This window comes from Aotus nancymaae, unplaced genomic scaffold (genome assembly GCF_030222135.1).
Source record: "Aotus nancymaae isolate 86718 unplaced genomic scaffold, 86718_ANA_hifiasm-v0.15.2.pri h1tg000033l, whole genome shotgun sequence".
NCBI lineage: Eukaryota > Metazoa > Chordata > Mammalia > Primates > Aotidae > Aotus > Aotus nancymaae.
In genome coordinates this window covers 39,047,219-39,069,077 of record NW_026988447.1, presented here as the reverse complement: position 1 = coordinate 39,069,077, position 21,859 = coordinate 39,047,219, and the positions used below count along the sequence as shown (strand labels likewise).

Genomic DNA, 21,859 nt, shown 5'->3' with positions numbered 1-21,859 from the left:
TTCATAAAAAGGAGTTTTATGGAAATTATAGACTGTAAAGTGATCGTTACTATATTAACTGTGATTATAAACTGTTTGTTTTTAGGACAGATTTTAGTTCCTGGTGAAGTGAATGTTTGTTTTTGAAAACTTATGTAAAAGTCTGTTAAAGCTGGTAGGCTTTAGCTTTCATTTTAACCTGACAACCATCCTAAATAATTTATATGCAAATAATGTATTTTCATGTACAGTTTCCAATTGGCATGCTTCCGTGGGTATAATTGCATAATCAACTGCTAATGCAAATTATCACTCAGTGAAATTGTTTAAAGTAAGGAATAACCACACAGTGATTGAATTAATTTTTTTCAACTCACAGATTCTATAAGGGGAACATCTCTTTTTTCATTGGTTTTCCTTTCTATTACTATGCCTTTTTTATTCCTTCTCCCCCAACTCTCATCCTTCGAAGCTCTACAGAAAAAGCATCCTATAGCAAATAATGTTGAGGCTCACAATGAATTAGAAATAGTAAGGATAATTTGAAATAATAAAGAAGTTTCACCCTTTCCCATCCCTGCTCCCCAGCGCCTACCCTCACCCCCATGCCAGGATAACATACTAATTTTTTTTATATTGGGCTACTATTATCTTTTTCTCTTTCGTAGTGATCTTGAGCCTGAATGGCTGGACAGTGTGCAGAAAAATGGAGAGCTGTTTTATTTGGAACTGAGTGAGGATGAAGAAGAAAGCCTCCTTCCTGAGACACCAACTGTGAACCATGTCAGGTTCAGTGAAAACGAGATTGTCATTGAAGATGATTACAAAGAAAGAAAAAAGTATGAACCCAAACTCAAGCGGTTTACCAAAATTTTAAGAAGAAAAAAACTTTTACCCAAGCGCTGCAAGAAAAAGAATAGCAACGATAATGGGCCCGTATCCATTCTAAAGCATCAGTCCAATCAGAAGACAGGAGTCACTGTCCAACAGCGGTACAAAGATGTGAATGTTTATGTAAACCCCAAAAAGCTAACTGTCTTCAAAGCCAAAGAACAGCTCAAGCTCCTAGAAGTGCTGGTTGGAATTATTCATCAGACCAAGTGGAGCTGGAGAAGAACTGGAAAGCAGGGTGATGGAGAGAGGCTTGTAGTCCATGGCCTGCTGCCAGGGGGATCTGCTATGAAGAGTGGTCAGGTACTCATTGGTAAGTGTTGCTGGTACACGTTCATTGTTGTTTACAGAGATACATGATTAACGATGACACCTTGTGGGAAATGTGACAAAAACTATTATATACAGTCTCCACAGATTAAGAACTGATTAATGACATTTGGTTCAGTAGTGAAATGGCTACGAATGGTGCACTAGAAGGCACAGTATTCTTAAAATAGCCAGTTCAGTGTGTTGAATATGTGTGTGCCTTCTTCAGGCCAAGAAATCGCTTACCTAATTTTCAAGTTTTGAATTACGTAATTTTATTTCATCTTGGTTATATTTGCTGACAAGAAAAAAACAGTAGATTGTAGAGTGATAATTTAGGTTTGAATGGCTGTATCCAGTAACAGGATACAAAAATATATAATTTATGAATAAAAATACTTTTAAATTGTATGTTTGCACTTGAGTACACTAAGTTCTTCGAGTGGTTTTCAACTGTTTCATTTGGCATATTTAGCAACAGTGGTGTTATACACAAATTTCCTTTTAAGGGCGTGTGTCATAAAATATATGTGTCATAAAATATCCCACCAATTCTCAAGAAAAATAAATCCACAAGTTATTCTGAATATATATTAAGATGAGTATTTTGTGTTGCTGATAAATTGTAAGCTGTTAGATACAATGTTTAAGTAGCAGTCTTATTACTTAAAGATAAATGAGTCAAATGTGAGGATATATTATTACTAAAATTTAAAAGTAATAACAGTTCTAAAAGCTGATAGTCTTTTAAGTTTACTTAGCATAAGAGATTTAGATGAAGAACATTTACAGATAAATTTACACATATTCCCAGCTTTAAATCTGACTTTCATTTGTTTGTTCACTGATTTGACAGTTTGTTTTTTTAGCATCTGCTAAGTGCCAGGAATACAAAGATTACTTTACTGATGCAATTATTTCTTGAAAGGAGCTATGTTTTAGTGGAAGAGATGGCTCACGAATAGGCAGGCAGTGTCTCACTGTATGATAAGTGTCATCATAGGGGTTTACAAGGAGGATCACATGGAATCTTTTACGAAGGGCATCTGTGGCAAAGTATGTGTTCCAGAATGGTCTCAACAGGATCTGCATATGTTCTTAAAATGTAGTGTTGATACTCCTCCCATGGAGAGTTGTACTCTGTGTCATTGAATCTGGGTGGGCCAGTGACTACAGCTTAATGGGTGCCATGTGACTCAAGAAGTTGGATCATAAAAGGTGATGTAGCTTCTGCCTCGTTATTTTGGAGATGCTTGCTCTTGGAACCCAGTCACCATTGTGTGAAGAAGCCAGGACACCAGTGATCCAATTGATAGCCCCAGCTGAAGCCCTCGCCACCAGATGTGAGTGAGAAGCCTTCAGGATGACTCCAGCCCCAACCACCATCTGGCTGTAACTGCATGAGGAACCTCAAGTGAGAACCACAGCTGACCCCAGTTAACCCCAGAACCAGGAAAGATAATGAATCATAGTTGTTTTAAGCCTCAAAATGGTTTGGATAGGCCTGGCATAGCGGCGTACACTTATAATCCTAGCACTTTAGGAGGCCGAGGTGGGCAGAGCACTTGAGGCCAGGAGTTTGAGACCAGCCTGGCCAACATGGTGAGACCCAGTGTCTACTAAAAATACAAAAATTAGCTGGACCTGGTGGTGCATCCCAGCTACTTGGGAGGCTGAGACACGAGAATCACTTGAACCTGGGAGGCAGAGGTTGCAATGAGCCAAGACTGCACCACTGCACTCCAGCCTGGGGGACATAGTGAGACTCTGTCAAAAAAAAAAATTGTTTGGATGACTTGTTTTGCAGCAGTAGGTAACTGGAACAAGGGCTAATACATACTTACATTCCCTTGGATCGTCAGCTTTCCTTCTAGTGAAATAATAGGATTGAACTAAATATCTCTAAGGTTTGTTCTTTTAGTTCTATAAAAGGATCCAGAATTTATTTAACATGCTCCCCTTTCAGTGGTATTTCCTGTAAGTTGGTAGTTAGATCTTGAGACCTCATCAAGCGTATTTTATGGGTGGTCTGTGTACTTCCATCAGGAGCAACATATTATCTGTTGTTTTTCTTTCTGTGATAGTAACAACTATTGATAACCATCGCCTAGATCCATCAGTTCATTAAGGGACTGCAAAATGGTGATATTCCAATTCTGTCAGTCTTTCTTGATGCTTCAGTTAGACTATTTTCATAAAAAGAAGCTCCCCCTCACCTCTGTTTGGTAACCTTGACACATGGTTCAGACAGGAAAGGCAGGATAAATCTCTGATTTTTCTTCATTTAACAGTTTTCACAAAAAAATGAGTTGATATCATTATTCAAGGACTTCTGGGATGGTAGATTGGGAGGAACCTTAATTCTCTCTAGTTTAGTGCCCACATACTATAAATGAGGGATTGAGATTGAAACTCAAAAAAATCATAACAAAATTTATTGTTAGTAAATGCATTGGCAGAAAACATTGAGTTTTGAATGTGTAAAATGGAAATATAGTAACTTTGTCAAGTAATATAGTAACTATATAGAAATATAGTAACTTTGTCAAAAACCAGATTCCCTTTCCCTGAAGTCAAATTTGGCTTAATTTAAAGGATGAATTTAAATTCACAGTCTGATTTCATTCTTCTGTCCCATACATGTTTCCCATTTCTTCTGTCCATAAATCCCTGCCTCTAACTAACAAGGCTAATTTATTTTTTTCCTAACTGACCTCCAGATGCACCTTGTATGTCCATCTTTGTTAGCATTCACGGTTCCTTGTTTGGTGCATCACAAATATTTCTTTGTATTTTTAAGCTAGTGCATTCATCTTTTATTGCTGCTGGGACAGATTACCACAAACTTAGTGATTTAAAAAAATACAAATTTATCATCTTGCAATAATGTAAGCCGGAAGTCTAAAATAGTTCTTCTTTATAAAAATCAAGGTGTCCACAAGACTACCTCCTTTTGGAGGCTCCAGGGAAGAATCACGTGATTCTTTGACTTGTGGTCCTGTCCTCCATCATCAAAGCCAGCAGCATAGCATCTTCCAGTCTCTCTTATGCTGACCCTGACAATTCTGCATTCCTCTTATAAAGACCTTTATTATTACATCAGGACCACTCAGACAATCCAGGATAATCTTCCAGTCTTTTAAGTTAATTACCCCTGCAAAGTCCTTTTTGCTGTGTAAGGTAACATATTCACAGATTTCAGGGATTGATACATAGACATCTTTGGAGGGCAATTACCACAGTTGGGGGTTTTTTGGTGAAATACGGATTTTTTTTCTTTTTGCAATAGTAACAATATATGTTGATTGTAGACAATTTAAAAAATACAATTAAGCAAAAAAGAAAAATTCCATGTACCCAAAGAACATTTTGATATATATCCTTCCTTTTTCCTACATTTGTGTACAATAATTTTGTTTTGAAAATAATTTCTTAAGTCATATATTCATTTTATATATAGTATAAACACAGGAGTAAACCAACTTTTGCATATATATTTTCATAGCCCTTGGTGCGTTAGGCAGTAGCCCTTTAGTACACATATGTTGTTTGATGTTAAGTATATACTGAGAAATTGATGGTTTTTCTCACATGATTAACTTCACGTTGAAGAACTGTGTTAAACTGATCTCTTTTTAAAAATATTTTATTTGTTTCTTAAATATATCTCTTAATAAAAATTTTATTTCTACCCATCAATAATTCCCAGGCCATTTCTTATTAAACAATGCAAACCAATCATATAGTTCATTTCCTTTCAGCCTTTGAAATGGTACAGAGCATATTAGTGACTCCTGTGTACTTATTGAGAAAGACCTTTCCTGGAGTGTAGGATGTCCACTGCAAAGGTGTCATGTCCAGGAAGCCGGCCATCTCTGAGTCACTTCAGAGAAGTGCTCAGAAACACTAGAGGAAAACAAATATCTGGGAGAATGAGAAGTGTATACAAATACAGCTTTTATAGAATGGGAACATTTCTCTACTAAACATTTAAAAATATTAGATGTACTACACTTGATTTTAAAATTTATTTTTATATATTTTTGTGATGAGATGTCTCCTCTTTTTAGAGGTTTGTTAGACTTAATACTTTTAGATGATACTCCCTATAACACTCAACTACAGAAATGTATTCATTAGGATTTGGAGAAAAAAGTCATTTGGGACATCATCCAATGGAGTTTTAGTTTAAAGTAACAAATTTAAAATGGTTTTACTATTTCTGTGCCCTGAGAATAAACAATGGGCAATAGAAGTAATCATTAGGGTAGTCCAAAAGTGGCTCTATTTTACATTGACACAGCTATCCAGTGTTCATCATTCCTTTATTTTTTTTTTAAAATCACTACAGCTCTAAGTAATTTGATATAGTACTCTTGTTTAATCTCTTATATAGGAGAAATTAAACAGGCATATTGTTGTGGGTTTTTAAATTTTTTTCCCGAGTAGAATTGAAGTTGAAAGTTTTAGTCTGCAAGTTCTTAATTTTAGAGAAAGTTTACCCAAAGTGCTGTAATAGTTAACCATCATAATGACTTGGTGCCCATGCTTGCAAAACTCTCATCTGAGTTGTATCTCTTGAGCATCTAAACCTCGTTCAAGCCTTCGTAGATGGCCTAAGAAACTACTGCTCACTCTGCACTTAACCCTTTTCCCATATAATAGAGTATCCAGGAGAGGAAGGAAAAATGGAGGAATAGCAGTACCTAAAGTGTCAACCTTTTCATCTGTTTGCCAACCCAAAGGTGGCCAAGTGATGCCTAATAATGGGTTGCCTTAAAGGAAAGGAACTCTGAACTTAGGGAACACCAATCTTTTATAAAGAAAAGTTATTAATAATAAGATATTAAGCACAGCATTGACCTTATTATACCATTCAATAAACAAGCTTGACTTTCGCTCAGGATGGAAACACTGTCTCTGTTGTCCAAGGCTGTTCATTATATGAACATCTTTGAAAAGACAGTCTAGAACGAAGTCTTTCAGTGCCTCAGCTTATAAGATGTACAGAAACATGAGACTCATGAAGAATTGTCTACCAACATGATTCTACATATACAGGTTGAGTACTTCTTATTCAAAATACTTGGGACCAGAAGTGTTTCAGATTTGGTTTTTTTCTTTCTTTCTTTTTTGGAATATTGCATTCTACATACCTCTTGAGCATCCCAAATCTGACAATCCCAAATCCAAAATGCTCCAATGAGCATTTCATTTCCTTTGAGGGTCAGGTTGGTGCTCAAAAAGTTTTGGATTTTGGAGTATTTTGGATTTTGCATTTTTGGATTTGGGATGCTCAACCTGTATATATGTTTATTATCCATCTTCCACAAAGAATATTAAGCTCCCTGAGGGTAGAGATTTTGTTTTTGTTTAATTCTTTGTCTCTAGTGCTTAGAACAGTGCCTGGTACACAATAAGTGCTCAGTAAATATTTGTTAATTGAATGGATGAATATGAATTATTTCATCAATTTCCTAATAACATTTAGAAATGATGAGAAAAATAACTTTGGTATGTCTATATTTCTATTAATATAGCTCACTGGTATTTTGGTAGTATCTTTAATTATGTTCTGAAAGTAAATTTCCATTTTAACACTGATCTTTATTTTATTATCAGTTTTGGCAAACATAACACATTTTTTTAAGTGCATGGAAAGGAGATTTTTACCAAACACGCAGTGTGTTTTGATATGGTTGGGGCCTTTGAAGCAAAGAACTGTGTGTAGACAGAGATCAGTAACAGAAGTGAATACCGTAGCATATTGAGTTACGATGTGCCACATGGATTTAATTTGAATTTCAGCTGTTTTTTTTTTGTTTTGTTTTGTTTTTTGTTTTGTATTGTTTACTGTGGGTCTAAGTGGTTAGATTCAATTTTGTCAAGTACAGTATTTGGTTCATGCTACAAATTTTCCTTTTGTCCTTTTGGTTTACATAATTCTCCCAGTTGTATCAAGAATGAAAATATTCATCTTTTAAAATATTCATAAGTTGTATTTAGTTATGGTGCAATGTTGGGCAGTGTTAATAGATTAAGAAGAGTAAAGTTAAATTAGCCCTGCCACCACTGAGCTGCATAAACTTGGACAAGTTACTGCTTGTCTGTACCATATTTCTCATTGTACTTTGAGGAGGTCAGAGTAGCTGTTTAACGTTCCAATTCTAGACCTCTGTGGTTTTTGGATATTCATACAACTATCTTTTATTGTTATTCTGGATTCAGGTGATGTCCTTGTTGCTGTGAATGATGTTGATGTTACTTCTGAAAACATAGAGAGAGTTCTGTCTTGCATTCCTGGACCTATGCAGGTATGGACATTCTTTTTCTATATTTTACAATGTTACATAAAATAAATACATCCTGTACTATTTTCTTTTTTAAGCTACTGAAAAGTATCATGTATAATGGATGAGTTACATTGATTCTTGGCTATTTAAAAAAATTTAGCTCTTGCTAATATTATTAGCTTTTGGAGATTATTCTAAAAAGAGAGAAAAATATCTACAAATAAAACTTATCCTACATAAAGCAGTAACAGCCACAGTAATGAAAACATATATAATTACAAACTTGCCATTATAACTACCATATATGCTTGTGACAATCTAGTTCCTAGAAGAGTCATTTTAAATAGTCATGGAGTTTTTGTTCTCTGACTTATTAAGATCACTATTACTATAAAGTTTTTTTTTTCCAATGAGATTTTGTTTTAAAAACTATATAAGTTTCTTGATTTTTTTTTAATATAATTAAGCTTTTCTTCTGGACTTTTGTTTGGCTACTTAATGAATTATTTTTCAATCCTTTTATATAAAAATAAATTTATTTCATAAAAAGCCGTTTCGGCCGGGCGCGGTGGCTCAAGCCTGTAATCCCAGCACTTTGGGAGGCCGAGACGGGTGGATCACGAGGTCAAGAGATCGAGACCGTCCTGGTCAACATGGTGAAACCCCGTCTCTACTAATACAAAAAATTAGCTGGGCATGGTGGCGCGTGCCTGTAATCCCAGCTACTCAGGAGGCTGAGGCAGGAGAATTGCCTGAACCCAGGAGGCGGAGGTTGCGGTGAGCCGAGATCGCGCCATTGCACTCCAGCCTGGGTAACGAGCGAAACTCCGCCTCAAAAAAAAAAAAAAAAAAAAAAAAGCCGTTTCGATACCTGAACACTGACACTGTGTATCATAGGTGACATTTTTTGGTTATTAGGTATATTTTGCAAATACTGTACCTTTTTCTTATGAATACTCTGTTCCAGATAGCATCAGGAATTAGCGTTCTCTTTTTGGGAGGATAGGGAAGATGATATGCTTTATATGAGTTAGAACAGGGCTCCCCAAACCCTGGGCCATGGACTGGTAGTGGTTTGTGGCCTGTTAGGAACTGGGCTCCACAGCAGGAGGTGAGCAGTGGGCAACAAGCAAAGCTTCATCTGTATTTACAGCTGCGCCCCATCGTTCACATTAGTGTCTGAGCTCCACCTCCTGTCAGATCAGCGGTGGCGTGAGATTCTCCTAAAAGCATGAACCCTGTTGTGACCTGTGCATGCAAAGAAGGGATCTAGGTTGCATGCTCCTTATGAGAATCTAATGCCTGATGATTTGTCACTGTCTCCCATCACCTCCAGATGGGACCATCTAGTTACAGGAAAACAAACTCAGGCTTCCCGCTGATTCTACCTTACAGTGAGTTGTATAATTATTTCATTATATAATACAATGTATTATAATAATAATAGAACCAAAGTGTACAATAAATGTAGTATGCTTGAGTCATCCCAAAACCATCCCCCACATCCTGGTCTGTGGAAAAGCTGTCTTGCATGAAACCAGGCCCTGGTGCCAAAAAGGTTGGACACTGTTGGGTTAGAGGATCCATCAGGCAGTGAGAGGATGAAGTCGTTTTTGGATTGGTCAGAATCCCTGATAAATCAGAATCTTAGCTGCATCTGATTTGAGGTTCTGAAATAATAAGACACATGATGAAATTCCTCATTTTCTAGGAGGCAAGATTTCCCTAATGCCCATTTCTTTCTTTTAAACATACTTTGTATGCACGTGTATGTGTGCACATGCAGGCATGCCCACGCACGCATGCGCACACACACACACATACACAGATGCTCTGTAAATTTAGCTGTCCTTGGAAATGTAAAATCAAAGTGCTGGGATAACTATGGCAGCTGAGACCAGCAATGCCTAGGAATGGATAGCGAGATGGAGATGGAGATGGGGTGGTGGTTGAAATAGTAACAATCAGGTGGACATCAGCCAGCCATGGTGCCAGAGTAGGTTGTGCTGTTATCCACTTTAGTCACTAGATGTGGGGAGATCCAAGGGAGGGTACTGGGGTACTTCAGGGTGCTCAGAAAGCAGCTACTTATCAATCAATGGTGAAGAATTGCAGTATTTTAACGAGTCAGCTTCCTCCAAGTCGAGTGGCTATGTATTACCCCAAGGTGAGGGATCCCCTTTTCTTGCCTATGTTGGTTGCAGGTTGTGCTTCCAGTATTGCCAGAGTTCAATCATGTCTATTCTGTCTTCAAAAAAATAAAAAGTTATGTGTATAGTAGAATCACATTATACTTACATTTAATTAGCTTTTGCAAATTCATCTGTGCATGCTTAGCAGACAAAAAAAGGGGGAAAGAAATAGGATTTAAATATTTTAGACCAGTTCCGTCCACAATTAACCTGTCGTTGTTAAATACGTAAGAGGAGTCAGGTATCTGCTATTTGCCCAGTTTGCCTGTACACCATGAGCATCTTGCTGCATTAAGTACAGTTCTGAACTTAAAGATATATTTTTAATACAATGTGGCTCTAAGTTCCAGTTCTTACATCTGGTGCCTGAAGAAATAGTTTGTCTTGACGATGGAAAAACCTGACTATGTGAATTAGATTTATCATACCAAGAAACTGTGTTGTATTTCAACACAGCATTGTCTTCCTAATGTAATTTCAAAGGGACTTTGACTATCTATAACTTCAGAATGTAATCCCTTTATAAGTGTATACTATGAAAATCTTTGTATTATTTTAGAAAAATAGGCGTAACTCTTTTTGTTATCACAAAAGAAAATACTTGTTCATTGTAGAAATTTTGAAAAATAGGCCAAGCATGATGGCTCACCTCTGTAACCCTAGTATTTAGGAAGGCCAAGGCAGGAGGATTGCTTAAGCCCATGAGGTTGAGTCTGCCATGAGACACGATTGCCACTGCACTCCAGCATGGGTGACAGAGTGAGACTCTGTCTCTTAAAAAAAATACAAAGAAATTTTGGAAAAGAGAAAAAAGTAAGGACAAAATCTCTTAGACTTTCATACCTGAAGAGACTATTAACATTTCTGCATATATCATTCATTCTTATTCTTTCCCCTCCCCGCTTCACCCCCATCTCTAGTATAAGTATAAACATGCATGCATTTGTTTGTTTGTTTGTTTTACTAGCAGAATTGGTATTATAGCTATGTTTTTCTCAAAAGCAAGAACTGCATTTAAGGCAATATATTTTTAATAACTGTATAAAAGATAGTTAAAATTCCTTTAACTAGAAACCACATTTAATTAGTAAACTACATTTTTCTTACTTTGTTCATGTTGAAAGGGGGTGTAAACTATAAGCTTTTCACTACCAACCATTTCCCTGAGGCTGTGTACACTAGGAGTTCAGGGAGGCAGGAATAGGACTGGGAAGGGAAGTCTAGTGTTGCGTGTAGCAGACACTCTGTCGGGTGCTTTGCTTCTGTTGTTCCTTTAAGAATTTCACCTATTCCTTATAACAACCTGTAAGATTCCAATAATTAGTACTATTTTATACATGAAGGAAAAGAATCTAAGAGAGGTTTAATGATTTGCCCAGTGTTACAGAACTAATTACTCAATGAACTGGAACCCGTATTGACTCTAGAGCATGATCTTTGCATTTCACACACAGCTTTGTGGAGCTTGGTGTCTGCATCCCTTTGTTCTTGCTGGGCCAGAACTAATGAGATGGGTCTGTCCCAGAAAAAGTTGTTTGACCTGGTTTATATCTGCGGCATTTGAAACAATTATTCAAGCAATTAGAGAAGAAAGCTGATCTGTAGAGAATGCCATAGGAGACTTTCACATTTAAATTTGGAACTATCTAACAGTAACATTTTAAACATATACTCAGACTATAAAAGGGATCTGAAAGCCTCTTGTTATCCAATAGAACATGGCCTAGGAGATAGTGTAATGTGGCAGAAAGGTTACTGAGGAGAAGGAGGTCAGATCTCCATTTTAAACCTCATTCTGAGCAAGTTTCCAAATTCTTCTGGGTTTCAGTTTCCTCATCTATAATCAGAAGGTATTTGAGAGGGTGATCACTGAACCCAATCACAACTTTACAATTCTGTGTTTGCTTTTTAAGCCATTTCTGTAATAAATACATTCAGGATACCAGAATGAAATCTAGAGGTGAAGCCTTTATACAAATGAAGTACAAAAAGCCCAAATCATTCCTTTTCAAGCCAAGTTTTAACATTTTCTAAAACAGGTGTCTTAAATTCATCAAAAATGTTAATATAATGAAAGACAAAAAAGGGCTGGAGAATTGTTCTAGACTAAACTGGACCAAATGACATACAACTAAATGCGGTGAATAATCCTTGATTGATGCTGGATTGTAGTGGGAAATATCTGTATTAGGACAACTGGGGAAATCTGGACTTGGACTGTATTAGACAAGAGTATTATATTTGATGTTAAAATTCCTAAGTGTGATAATTACATGTTTTATGTAAGGCAACAGTCCCCAACCTTTTTGGCACCAGAAACCAGTTTCATGGAAGACAGTTTTTCCCTAGACCACGAGTGCAGATGGTTTCAGGATGATTCAAGCATAGTACATTTACTGTACACTTTATTTCTATTATTATGAAATAATTGTACAACTCACCATAATATAGAATCAGTGGGAGCCCTAAGCTTATTTTCCTGCAACTAGATGGTCTCATCTGGAGGTGACAGGAGATAGTGACAGATTATCATGCATTAGATTGTCATATGGATTACACAACCTAGATCTGCCTGCGTGCACAGTTCACAATAGGTTTTGTTCTCCTGGGAGAATCTAATGTCACCACTGATCCGACCAGAGGTAGAGCTCAGGCGGTAATGTGAGTGATGGGGAGTGGCTGTAAATATGGATGAAGCTTCGCTCACTGGCCACTCCCCTCCTGCTATGCCACCTGGTTCCTAATGGTTCCCCTACCTGCCTGTGGCCTGGGGGTTGGGGACCCCTGGTGTAAGACGATGCCCTTGTCCTTAGGAGGTACATGCTGAAGTACTTAGGGATGAAGTAGTAAAATATCTGCAAGTAGTTTTCAAACAGTTCAGCCGAAAAACTTAAAAAATACATATAGAGAAGGGAGGAGTATGGAAGGAAAGGAAAAGAAGACCAGAGAGAAGAGACAAAATGAAGCAAATGTGACGAAATGTTAATAGTGCCATTAGGTGTGGGATTATGGGCAATCATTGTACCCTTTCTTACAACTTCTCTGTAGGCTTAAAATTTCTAAAACAAAATGTGCAAATACCCGTGTAATTGCTGACTTTTGCGACCTGATCTGTTGCTGCAGCTCTGTGCTCTCATTTATTCAGCAGGTACATATAATCATGCATGTAGCACATTATCCCCTCCCCTGGCTTTATCTGGGAGCTTGGCTCCAAATTTGCAGATAACCAAGACTGATTTCATTTAGCCCTGGGCCATAGCTGGCTTTTCTAGAACTTTGGAGGAACCTAACTCCTTTTCTAGGAGAACAACCTGAAGATTAGTAGTCTTGGACTCCTCTCTCAGGTAGTTGTTAGGCCTAAAGGAGGGGACGAAGGCTTCCTAAAGGAGATGATTCTTGAGTGGAATGTTTTAACTTTTATTATTTCCTTGTTACACAAAAATAATACATATACTGTGGAAAAATTAGAAAACAGACTACTAAAATTTTAAAAATATTTGTAAATCTCTATTCTCAGAACCCAGAAGTACCATTTATATCAACATTTTAAAGTGGAGGACTTATATGACCAGATTTCCATTTTAGAACTATATCACTCTGGATGAGGGAGACATATGCAAAACTGGAGGTCAGGAAACAAGGTGGCTGGGTTTCCAGTAGTCCAGAAGAGAGGTGATAAAGGCCAGAGCAAAGGTGTTCGCCAGGGATGGAGGAGGAAGAGATTAGATTAAGATACAGAGGAAGGAGGGGGCCGGGCAGGGATGCTCACACCTGTAATCTCAGCAATTTGGGAGGCTGAGGCGGGTGGATCACAAAGTCAGGAGTTCAAGACCAGCCTGGCCAAGATGGTGAAATCCCGTCTGTACTAAAAATACAAAAATTAGCTGTGCATGGTGGTGGGCTCCTGTAATTCCCAGCTACTCGGGAGGCTGAGGCAGAGAATCGCTTAAACCCGGGAAGTGGAGGTTGTAGTGAGCCGAGATCGCACCACTGCACTCCAGCTTCGGAGACAGAGTGAGACTCCATCTCAAAAAAAAAAAAAAAGGATATAGAGGAAGGAAAGAGAACAGTACTTTTTACAGGAAAGAGACAATTCCAAGAAGCCTTCCAAGTTTTGTCTTGGGTCACTCAGTGAGGTGACCCAAGAGGAGAAGAGGATGGAGGAGAGAGAATCTGCTAAGCGAGTCAGACTCGATTCCCTCAGAATTTTGACCAAGGAGCATTGAAAGCATTTGCCAGCTGTTAGCCAACGGGGAAAGGATGAGACATGCAGAGAGCAGTGTAAATGATGGGCGAGACAGTGCAAACTGAGGCAGAGGTGAGAGACTCATCAGCTTCTGGAGCTGCTTCAGATTCTGACAGCCTCCCCAGGTCCCATCTGTGAAGAGAATGGTAGCTAAAGGGGAGTCAGAGGATTTCTTCGTTTGGTAGATGATTTCTTTGTTTGGAAGAGATGTTGCTTTTTAAATAGGATGGGCCAAAGACTGAAGTGGAAAGAAAAGACAAAGTGACAAGACTTTGGAAGTGACTAGTCATAGAGAGCACAGCCTTGGGTCTAAGATTAAAGGCTGGGCAAACTGCACAAAGAAGAGGGACACAGGACATGAAGGATCCTGAACCTTGTCCCGGGTTAAAGTCTCACCGAGTAATAAGAGAAAACCCTTCATATGAAGCTTCATATAAACTAACTGACGTTAGGTATCATTTAATAAAAGTTTTTCCCTATAAAACACATAATATCCCTCATATTTATGTATATCAACCCATTTTTAAAAATAGCACTTAACTCTGAATTTGGTTATCTGTCTCACCCTTTACCATTTTATCAAGGCAACCAGATTTCCTTACATTTATAGCTACTTAACAGGTCAGCTTTTAAAAACGTCTTTTTAAAATGTAATTTTCTTTGTATTATGTAGCCAACTTTACTTAAATCAGAAGAATGGTGGCTGAAATAGTTCCTTAAAGAATTTTAATGGATGGTTCTGTGGTGTGTGTTTTTATTTGAGTTTTTGTCGTGGTGAGACAAAAAGGTCCTCGCAGCACAGAAAAGAAATGACGTTGTTTGCCAAGCATAACATTAGTTTTCAAGTATGTTGTTTTTACCAAGCATAGCAAACCAATCTTAAATTTTAGGTTGTTGCTGCTGCCTAAAGTAAAATAAGTGAATTTTTAAGTCTATTTTTAGTAAACTTAAAAATTTCTCTTTTTTATTTTTGGTAGGTTGCACCCTATCTTTTGACCTTTCCACCCAAAAGAATCTCAGCTGGGAAAAATGCCTTCCCTGTTCTGAGATGCGTTTCTTTTTTCTGAGGAACCACCTTCTTGTCACCACTGCTTATGCATAACTCTCATAGACACCCAGCTTCATCTCTGTGACACCTGCTTCCCTAGGATGTGACTCATCTCATGCTCCCTCTGATCTGATCTCTCCCCTTTCATACCGCTCACACATCTCCACTCAGAGTTCTTCCTAAAGTCCAATGCCAGGGGACAACCTTCAGAGCTCCCATCTGCCTGTTACAAAGTCTGTACTCAGGAGTTCCCCAAGGAGTTCTCACATTTCCAGGGCACACCGCCAAAGACTCCCATGTATTTTCTTTTGGATACTCCTAAATCCTCATTCTCAGATAAAGGAATTTAGGGTAGATACCCAGTAGTGGGATTGCTATATCTAGTAGTAGATCTGCTTTTAGTTCTTTTAAAAGTCTTCATACTGTTTTCCATAGAGGTGGTGCTAATTTACATTCCCACCAGAAGAGCATAAGTGTTCCTTTTTCACCATCTCTGCTCCATCTATTGTTTTTTGACTTTTTAATAATACCATTCTGGCTGGGGTAAGGTGGTACCTCATTTTGTTTTAACTTACATTTTCCTGATGATTAGTCATGTTGAGCATTTTTTTCATATTTCATTTTCATATCTTCTTTTGAGAAATGTCTATTCAAGTCATTTGCCCACTTTTTAGTGGGATTACTTTTTTCTTGCTGATTTGTTTGCGTTCTTTATACATTCTGAATATTAGTTTTTTGTCAGATGCATAGTTTGCAACTATTTTCTCCCATTCTGTACATTTTTTACTCTGTTGATTATTTCTTTTGCTGTGCAGAAGCTTTTTTAGTTTAATTGGGTCCCATTTATTTATTTTCATTTTTGTTGCATTTGCTTTCGGAGTCTTAGTCATAAATTCTTTGCCTAGGCCAGTGTCCAAAGAGTAGCTTTTCTTTTGGAATTGTTATGGTTTCAGGTCTTATATTTAACTCTTTAATCCATCTTAAGTTAATTTTGTATACAGTGAGAGATAGAGTTTCATTCTTCTATGTGTGGCTGTCCAATTTTGGTGCTTCTTTGAAATGAACAAGTTATCTCTGACCAACTGGCATCTAGACAAATATTTCCTTTTTCAAGGATAGGTAATTTTAATATTTCATCCCTAAGTACTTGGGCATGTATCTCCTAAAGATAAGGGCATCTTCTTACACCAGTGGTCCCCAACCCAGGCCACAGACCAGTAACAGAACTGTTAGGTAATTGAGAAGTGGAGGCTACCTTTCCATACCTGTGGAAAATGGCCACATTCTGGACTCTTACCAATCTTAACATCAGGCCATGAAATTAAAACTGTCTTGATAAAATTGATAGATAATCTTCTTAAAGCTATGTTGGTCTAAGATCCAGCATGTTGACAGTGTTTACTCTCCTTAGCCTTTGTTTAAAGAACCAGAAAGAGTGCCTGAGATAAGGATATTTGAAATACCACCTTATTTGGAACGAGAGTTAACTTTGGTTGTGTGAAGTCACTCTTAATGCTCAATCTCTTTTTTCTACCTTCCCAGATGACCCAGTGCTGTCAGCATTCATATTGTGGTGGTATTCTTTTTGCACTATCAGATAATACTAATTTCTGGCTTTTGATGGCCTTTCTTATTTTTATAGTCAATAATTCAAAGGCAGTGATTATTTTTAATTAAATAAATTTTTATACAGAACATTATACATTCCTATTCAATAAATATTTGTGGTAATATATATCAGACATTCTGCTAGGAGCTGGAGATACAAATATAAATAGAATACACAGCACCTGCCATCAGGAGCCCTCACTCTAGGGTGATTTATACAAACTGTACATACCTGGGTGTATGTGCACACATAGATCCTTCTTTGTGAAAACTGCAGCTGATTTTCCCTTATTGAAAAATCAACACATTGTTTTAATTTTTAAAGGTAAAACTGACATTTGAAAATGCATATGCTGTGAAAAAGGAGACATCCCAACCAAGACAGAAAAAGACACAGTCGAACACAAGTGATTTAGTCAAGCTTCTCTGGGGAGAAGAGGTTGAAGGTATCCAGCAGAGTAGCCTAAACACTCCTCATATCATTATGTATCTCACACTACAGCTCGACTCAGAAACCTCCAAGGAAGAGGTGAGTGTCCTCAAAAGTGCAAAGGAAACAGTAAGGACCTTTTATCATATTCCCAGTGAACGGTGAGTATATTTGATTTAAGGAAAAACAAAAATGAATTAACTGTTGTTCTTTAAAATTGTATATCTAATACTCTGTTACAGATATGAATATTTCATACTTCAAATGTTTTTAAAATGAAAAATTATTCAGTTATTTCAGTAGAAAAAGAGGAAGGTATTGTTACAATATCTTTTAACTTAGAAGCTAAGGTCTCTAGCTTTTTTTGTATGTTTCATTGAAGTATTAATTGTACATAATAAAATTCAACAATTTTAAGTGTACAATTTGATGAGTGTTGACAAATATATTATAAACCAGTATCACAATCGTGATGTGGGACATTTTTATCACCTCAAAAAATTTCCTCTGTGCCCTGTTACAATCAATCCTCTCCTGCTATTAATAGCTTTTAATGCAGAAAGATGTAGCATTAACTTTCTTACATAGGTTGTAGTTTTTATGTTTTACATATTTTTTATTCACTTTTGAATGTTTATTGAACAACTACTTTTTGTCTAGTATAGTATCAGATATTGGTTCTTTTTATTTGCAGGTAAAGGAAATAATTCTAGTAAAGATAAGTAAAATGTTTAAGTTCACATGGCTAGTAGCTGACAAAATTTCTATTTAGTGGAAATGTTTTGCTTTCCAAATTCTGTGCCCTTTATTTCAACATCAATGTTTTGAGGCTGTTAATTGTTTTGTTCAGTTTTATCTTTTATTAATTTCTTGTCTGCTTTTCCTATTCATAATTAAGAAAAACACAAAATCACCCCCTCTGATGGGGATTTGTCCATTTTTCCCTCCCTTTCTAAATATTTTTGCTTTATCTATCTTGAGACAATTAATGTTTAGAATTATTAAATCTTCCCAGAGAACTGAACTTTTTGACATCGTGATATCATCCTCTCTACCCTAGTTTGTTTCTGTCTTAAAGTCCTTTTTTAACATTAACATTTTAAAAATAATATTTAATATCATAGAGCTTTATTTTATAAGTATTTGAATTTTTTTTTCTTTCTTTTCTCAGTTCATGTCTTTATGTATTTGACATGTCTTTTACACACAGCTTATTTCCAATCTGGCAATCTCTCTTTTCTAACAGACAAACTCAGTAAGTCCATTTATAGAGATTACTGATATATTTGAATTCATTTCTGCTATCTTCTTTAAAAATTTCTATTGCGGCCGGGCGCGGTGGCTCAAGCCTGTAATCCCAGCACTTTGGGAGGCCGAGGCGGGTGGATCACGAGGTCAAGAGATCGAGACCATCCTGGTCAACATGGTGAAACCCCGTCTCTACTAATACAAAAAATTAGCTGGGCATGGTGGCGCGTGCCTGTAATCCCAGCTACTCAGGAGGCTGAGGCAGGAGAATTGCCTGAACCCAGGAGGCGGAGGTTGCGGTGAGCCGAGATCGCGCCATTGCACTCCAGCCTGGGTAACAAGAGCGAAACTCCGTCTCAAAAAAAAAAAAAAAAAAAAAAATTTCTATTGCAACTGCTTTTTCTGTGATATTTCCTAACCTATTTTTGGTTGCCTGTATCATTATTCTTGCTATATGCTCTTTCTATTTTTAAAATGCTTACACTTAAAATTTTATCATAATATTTGTCTTTACAGATTCTAAACACTATTTTAACCCCTTTTCAAATAATTCAAAACTCTTAATATACCTTAGCTTCAGTTACCCTTCTCTTTACTTACGTGCTATTGTTATCAGTATTTTAGTGCTATCTCTTTTCTCCATCATTCACAGTTATACTACTACTACTTATTATTATTACATTTTACACACCACAAAATTTATAAATTAAGGCTGGGCATGGTGGCTCACGCCTGTAATCCCAGCACTTTGGGAGGCTCAGGCAGGCAGATCACAAGGTCAGGAGATGGAGACCGGACCATCCTTGCCAACATGGTGAAACTCTATTTCTACTAAAAATACAAAAATTAGCTGGGTATGGTGGTGCACACCTATAGTCCCAGCTACTTGGGAGGCTGAGGCAGAAGAATCGCTTGAACCTGGGAGGCAGAGGTTGCAGTGAGCCGAGATTGGGCCACCATACTCCAGCCTGGCATCAGAGCAAGACTCTGTCTCAAGAAAAAAAATTATAAATTAAGTATATTTTATACCATATATAAATTATATATTTAAAAATGTATAAATATAATGATATATTACATATATTTATATTTGTTTTTATATAAATATATATTTCATACAGCTGTACCTAGTTTAAATTTACAATTATGCCTCATATTTTCTTTACTCATCATTCTTTCTTACATCTGAAACTGTCCTTATTGGATCATTATTTTCTTCCTAAAACATGTATTTTAAACATTTCTTTAGTGAAAGTGTGATCAATTCTTTTTGTTGTTATTTATCTGATGATGTTTTCTTTTACTTCTTCTTGAAATGTAGCTTGATAATTCTAGATTGTATTCATTTGGGTAGGCTAATTGCTATAACAAACAACCCTAATGTCTCAGTGTCTTCACATGATGAAAGTTTAGTTCTCATTTCATTTCAACATTCCTGGTCATGTGGCTCAGTGACTCCAGCCCTTCTTCTAGTGTTCTTATTATTCCCAAGGACTTGGGAGTCCTCTGTTAGATCTTTTGCGTCTAAATGGCCAATGAGAGAAGAGAGAAGGCAGGCAGTATCACATGGGACATTTTGGAGACCTGACTTGAAAGAAGTAACATCATTTTTGCTCATGTTCCATTGGGTAGGGTTAGTTACATGGTCTAGCCATATGCAAGGAAGTAAGAAATGTAGCCTTCCTGTGTGGCCAGGAAGAAGATCAAGTGAATACATGGGATTGCTTGTGCCACCTATGTAGTTATTTTCTCTAATCTATTTGAAGATGGTATCCCTTTGCTTTTGACCTCCATTATTGCTGTTAAGAAGTCTACTGTCAGTGTGTCATTCCTTTGTAAGGAATGTGCCTTTTCTTGTGTTGGTTCAGCTTTTTGCTTCTTCTATGCCCAAACTGTTGTTTAATCTCTCCACTGTGTTTTCTACTTAAACAATTATATATTTATTTTTAGAAGTTTCTGAAAAGTATTTAATCAACATTTCAAATCTGCCATGATATTCCTGGTGGTCTCTTGTTGCTTGCTCATCTTTGTGATTCTATACTTTGAGCATTTCTTACGTAGCTCCTCTCTGTTCTGTATCTGCCCATTCTACTAGCTCTAGTCCTGAGAGGATTCTCACTTGTAATGGCTTGCCTTCTTATGTCCTTGGGGATCTCTGACTAAACTTACTGCTTGATTTTATCTTTGGGAGTTCTGTGGTTCTAATGACGGGGTGCTCTCCTGTAGAGATAATTTGTTTCTTATGATTTTGCCACTGACCTACGCTATTTCAGCCTTAATTGAGGGTGTGGGCTTAACAGTGGTTCTAGGCTCAGCTCACCTACCTTGTTCCTAGCCCAGTACTCAGTGTCCTGACGGACAGCCCTGCTTCTGTCCTTCTGCCCACCACTCAACTCCCAGCAGAGGCCATAACTTGCTGTGCAGTAATGGAGGCGGTTGGAAGGTTGTCCTTGGAAACCTCTCTGCTTCTTGCATGTCAGCAATTTGACAAGTATGTTCTGGCCATAGACCTGGTTTTACAGCACAAGTGTCTCTCAGAGGATCTAGTCAAACATAATGCTTTGAACAGAAGTGAGACTTAAAAAGTTTTTAACTAATCGTTAGCTCTTTCTTCTTGAAATCCTTCCAGTCTATATTCTCAATGTTAAAGCTATTTTATCTAAAAGGACGCATTTCCTTGTGTTGCTTCATATATCAGAATTCCGTGAATAATCAAAATGGCAAAGAAGGAATTTACTTAAACACATTTTTATGTTCTGGGTTCTGAAAAATACATACAGACCTAGAGTTAATACTTCTAATTTTTGATGTGTAGTACTGCTCCTTCATATTTTTAAAACAAATGAAATATTTAAGCGTTTGTTATATAAAACGTACAACAAATTTCTGGAATAACATCCTGAATCTTTCTAAGACATTTTGGAGTAGAATACTGCTAAGACCTTTTGTCATCCTTGCCTTTCTTTCCATGGGAAAGTATGTAGACATTTCTAGAAAAAAACAGGTTTCTGTCTGTTGCCAGCCCCATATCAACATTGTAATTAAGAGAGGCTTTTTCTTCTTATTGAACAGAGTGGAAGCTGCTGCCAATGCATGCTACTAAGAGCTCAAAAATACAGCTAATTAAAATTGGTTAGGAACCGTAGAGCTTGCCAGGAGGTCTTTAATAGTAAGGTTTTAATGACTGGAAGAGAGACCTTCTCAAATGACCTCTTTTAACTGGTATGGCTTAATTTATAATAAAATGTCATAAGGTCATTTTGTTTTCTGTGAGTTACATATTTAATAAAAGCTTATCTTCTTCAGGTTACAAGATTTGGAACTGTAAAGACCATAAGCTTGGAAATTTCAAAAACTATTCAAAGAGTATATGGGCTTTTGTTTGTTTGTTTGTTTAATGTAGTGTCTGGTAGTTTGGCTAAATACAATAAAAGTGTTCATTGGCCAAGATTCAAATCTATTAAGTAGACATAACAGAAGATCTTGACAGAAATTTGACTTAATTTCTAGATATAAAATAATGTTTTGTAACTGTTTTTACACTAGAATTATTGCAATAAAATTTTAGTTTTTAGGCAGAGTTTGGCCAGCATATTCTATAGCAACTTGCATATA

General features: G+C 36.9%; 1 protein-coding gene across 1 annotated transcript in view; it reads left to right on the top strand.

The window, feature by feature from the left end:
• Positions 1-21,859, top strand: part of INTU (inturned planar cell polarity protein) — a 76,905-nt gene that overhangs the window by 9,774 nt on the left and 45,272 nt on the right. The window contains exons 2-4 of the mRNA XM_021666309.2: positions 648-1,183; positions 7,408-7,493; positions 16,892-17,095. Coding sequence (XP_021521984.2) covers positions 648-1,183; positions 7,408-7,493; positions 16,892-17,095 — 826 coding nt within the window. The remainder of the gene's footprint in view (positions 1-647; positions 1,184-7,407; positions 7,494-16,891; positions 17,096-21,859) is intronic.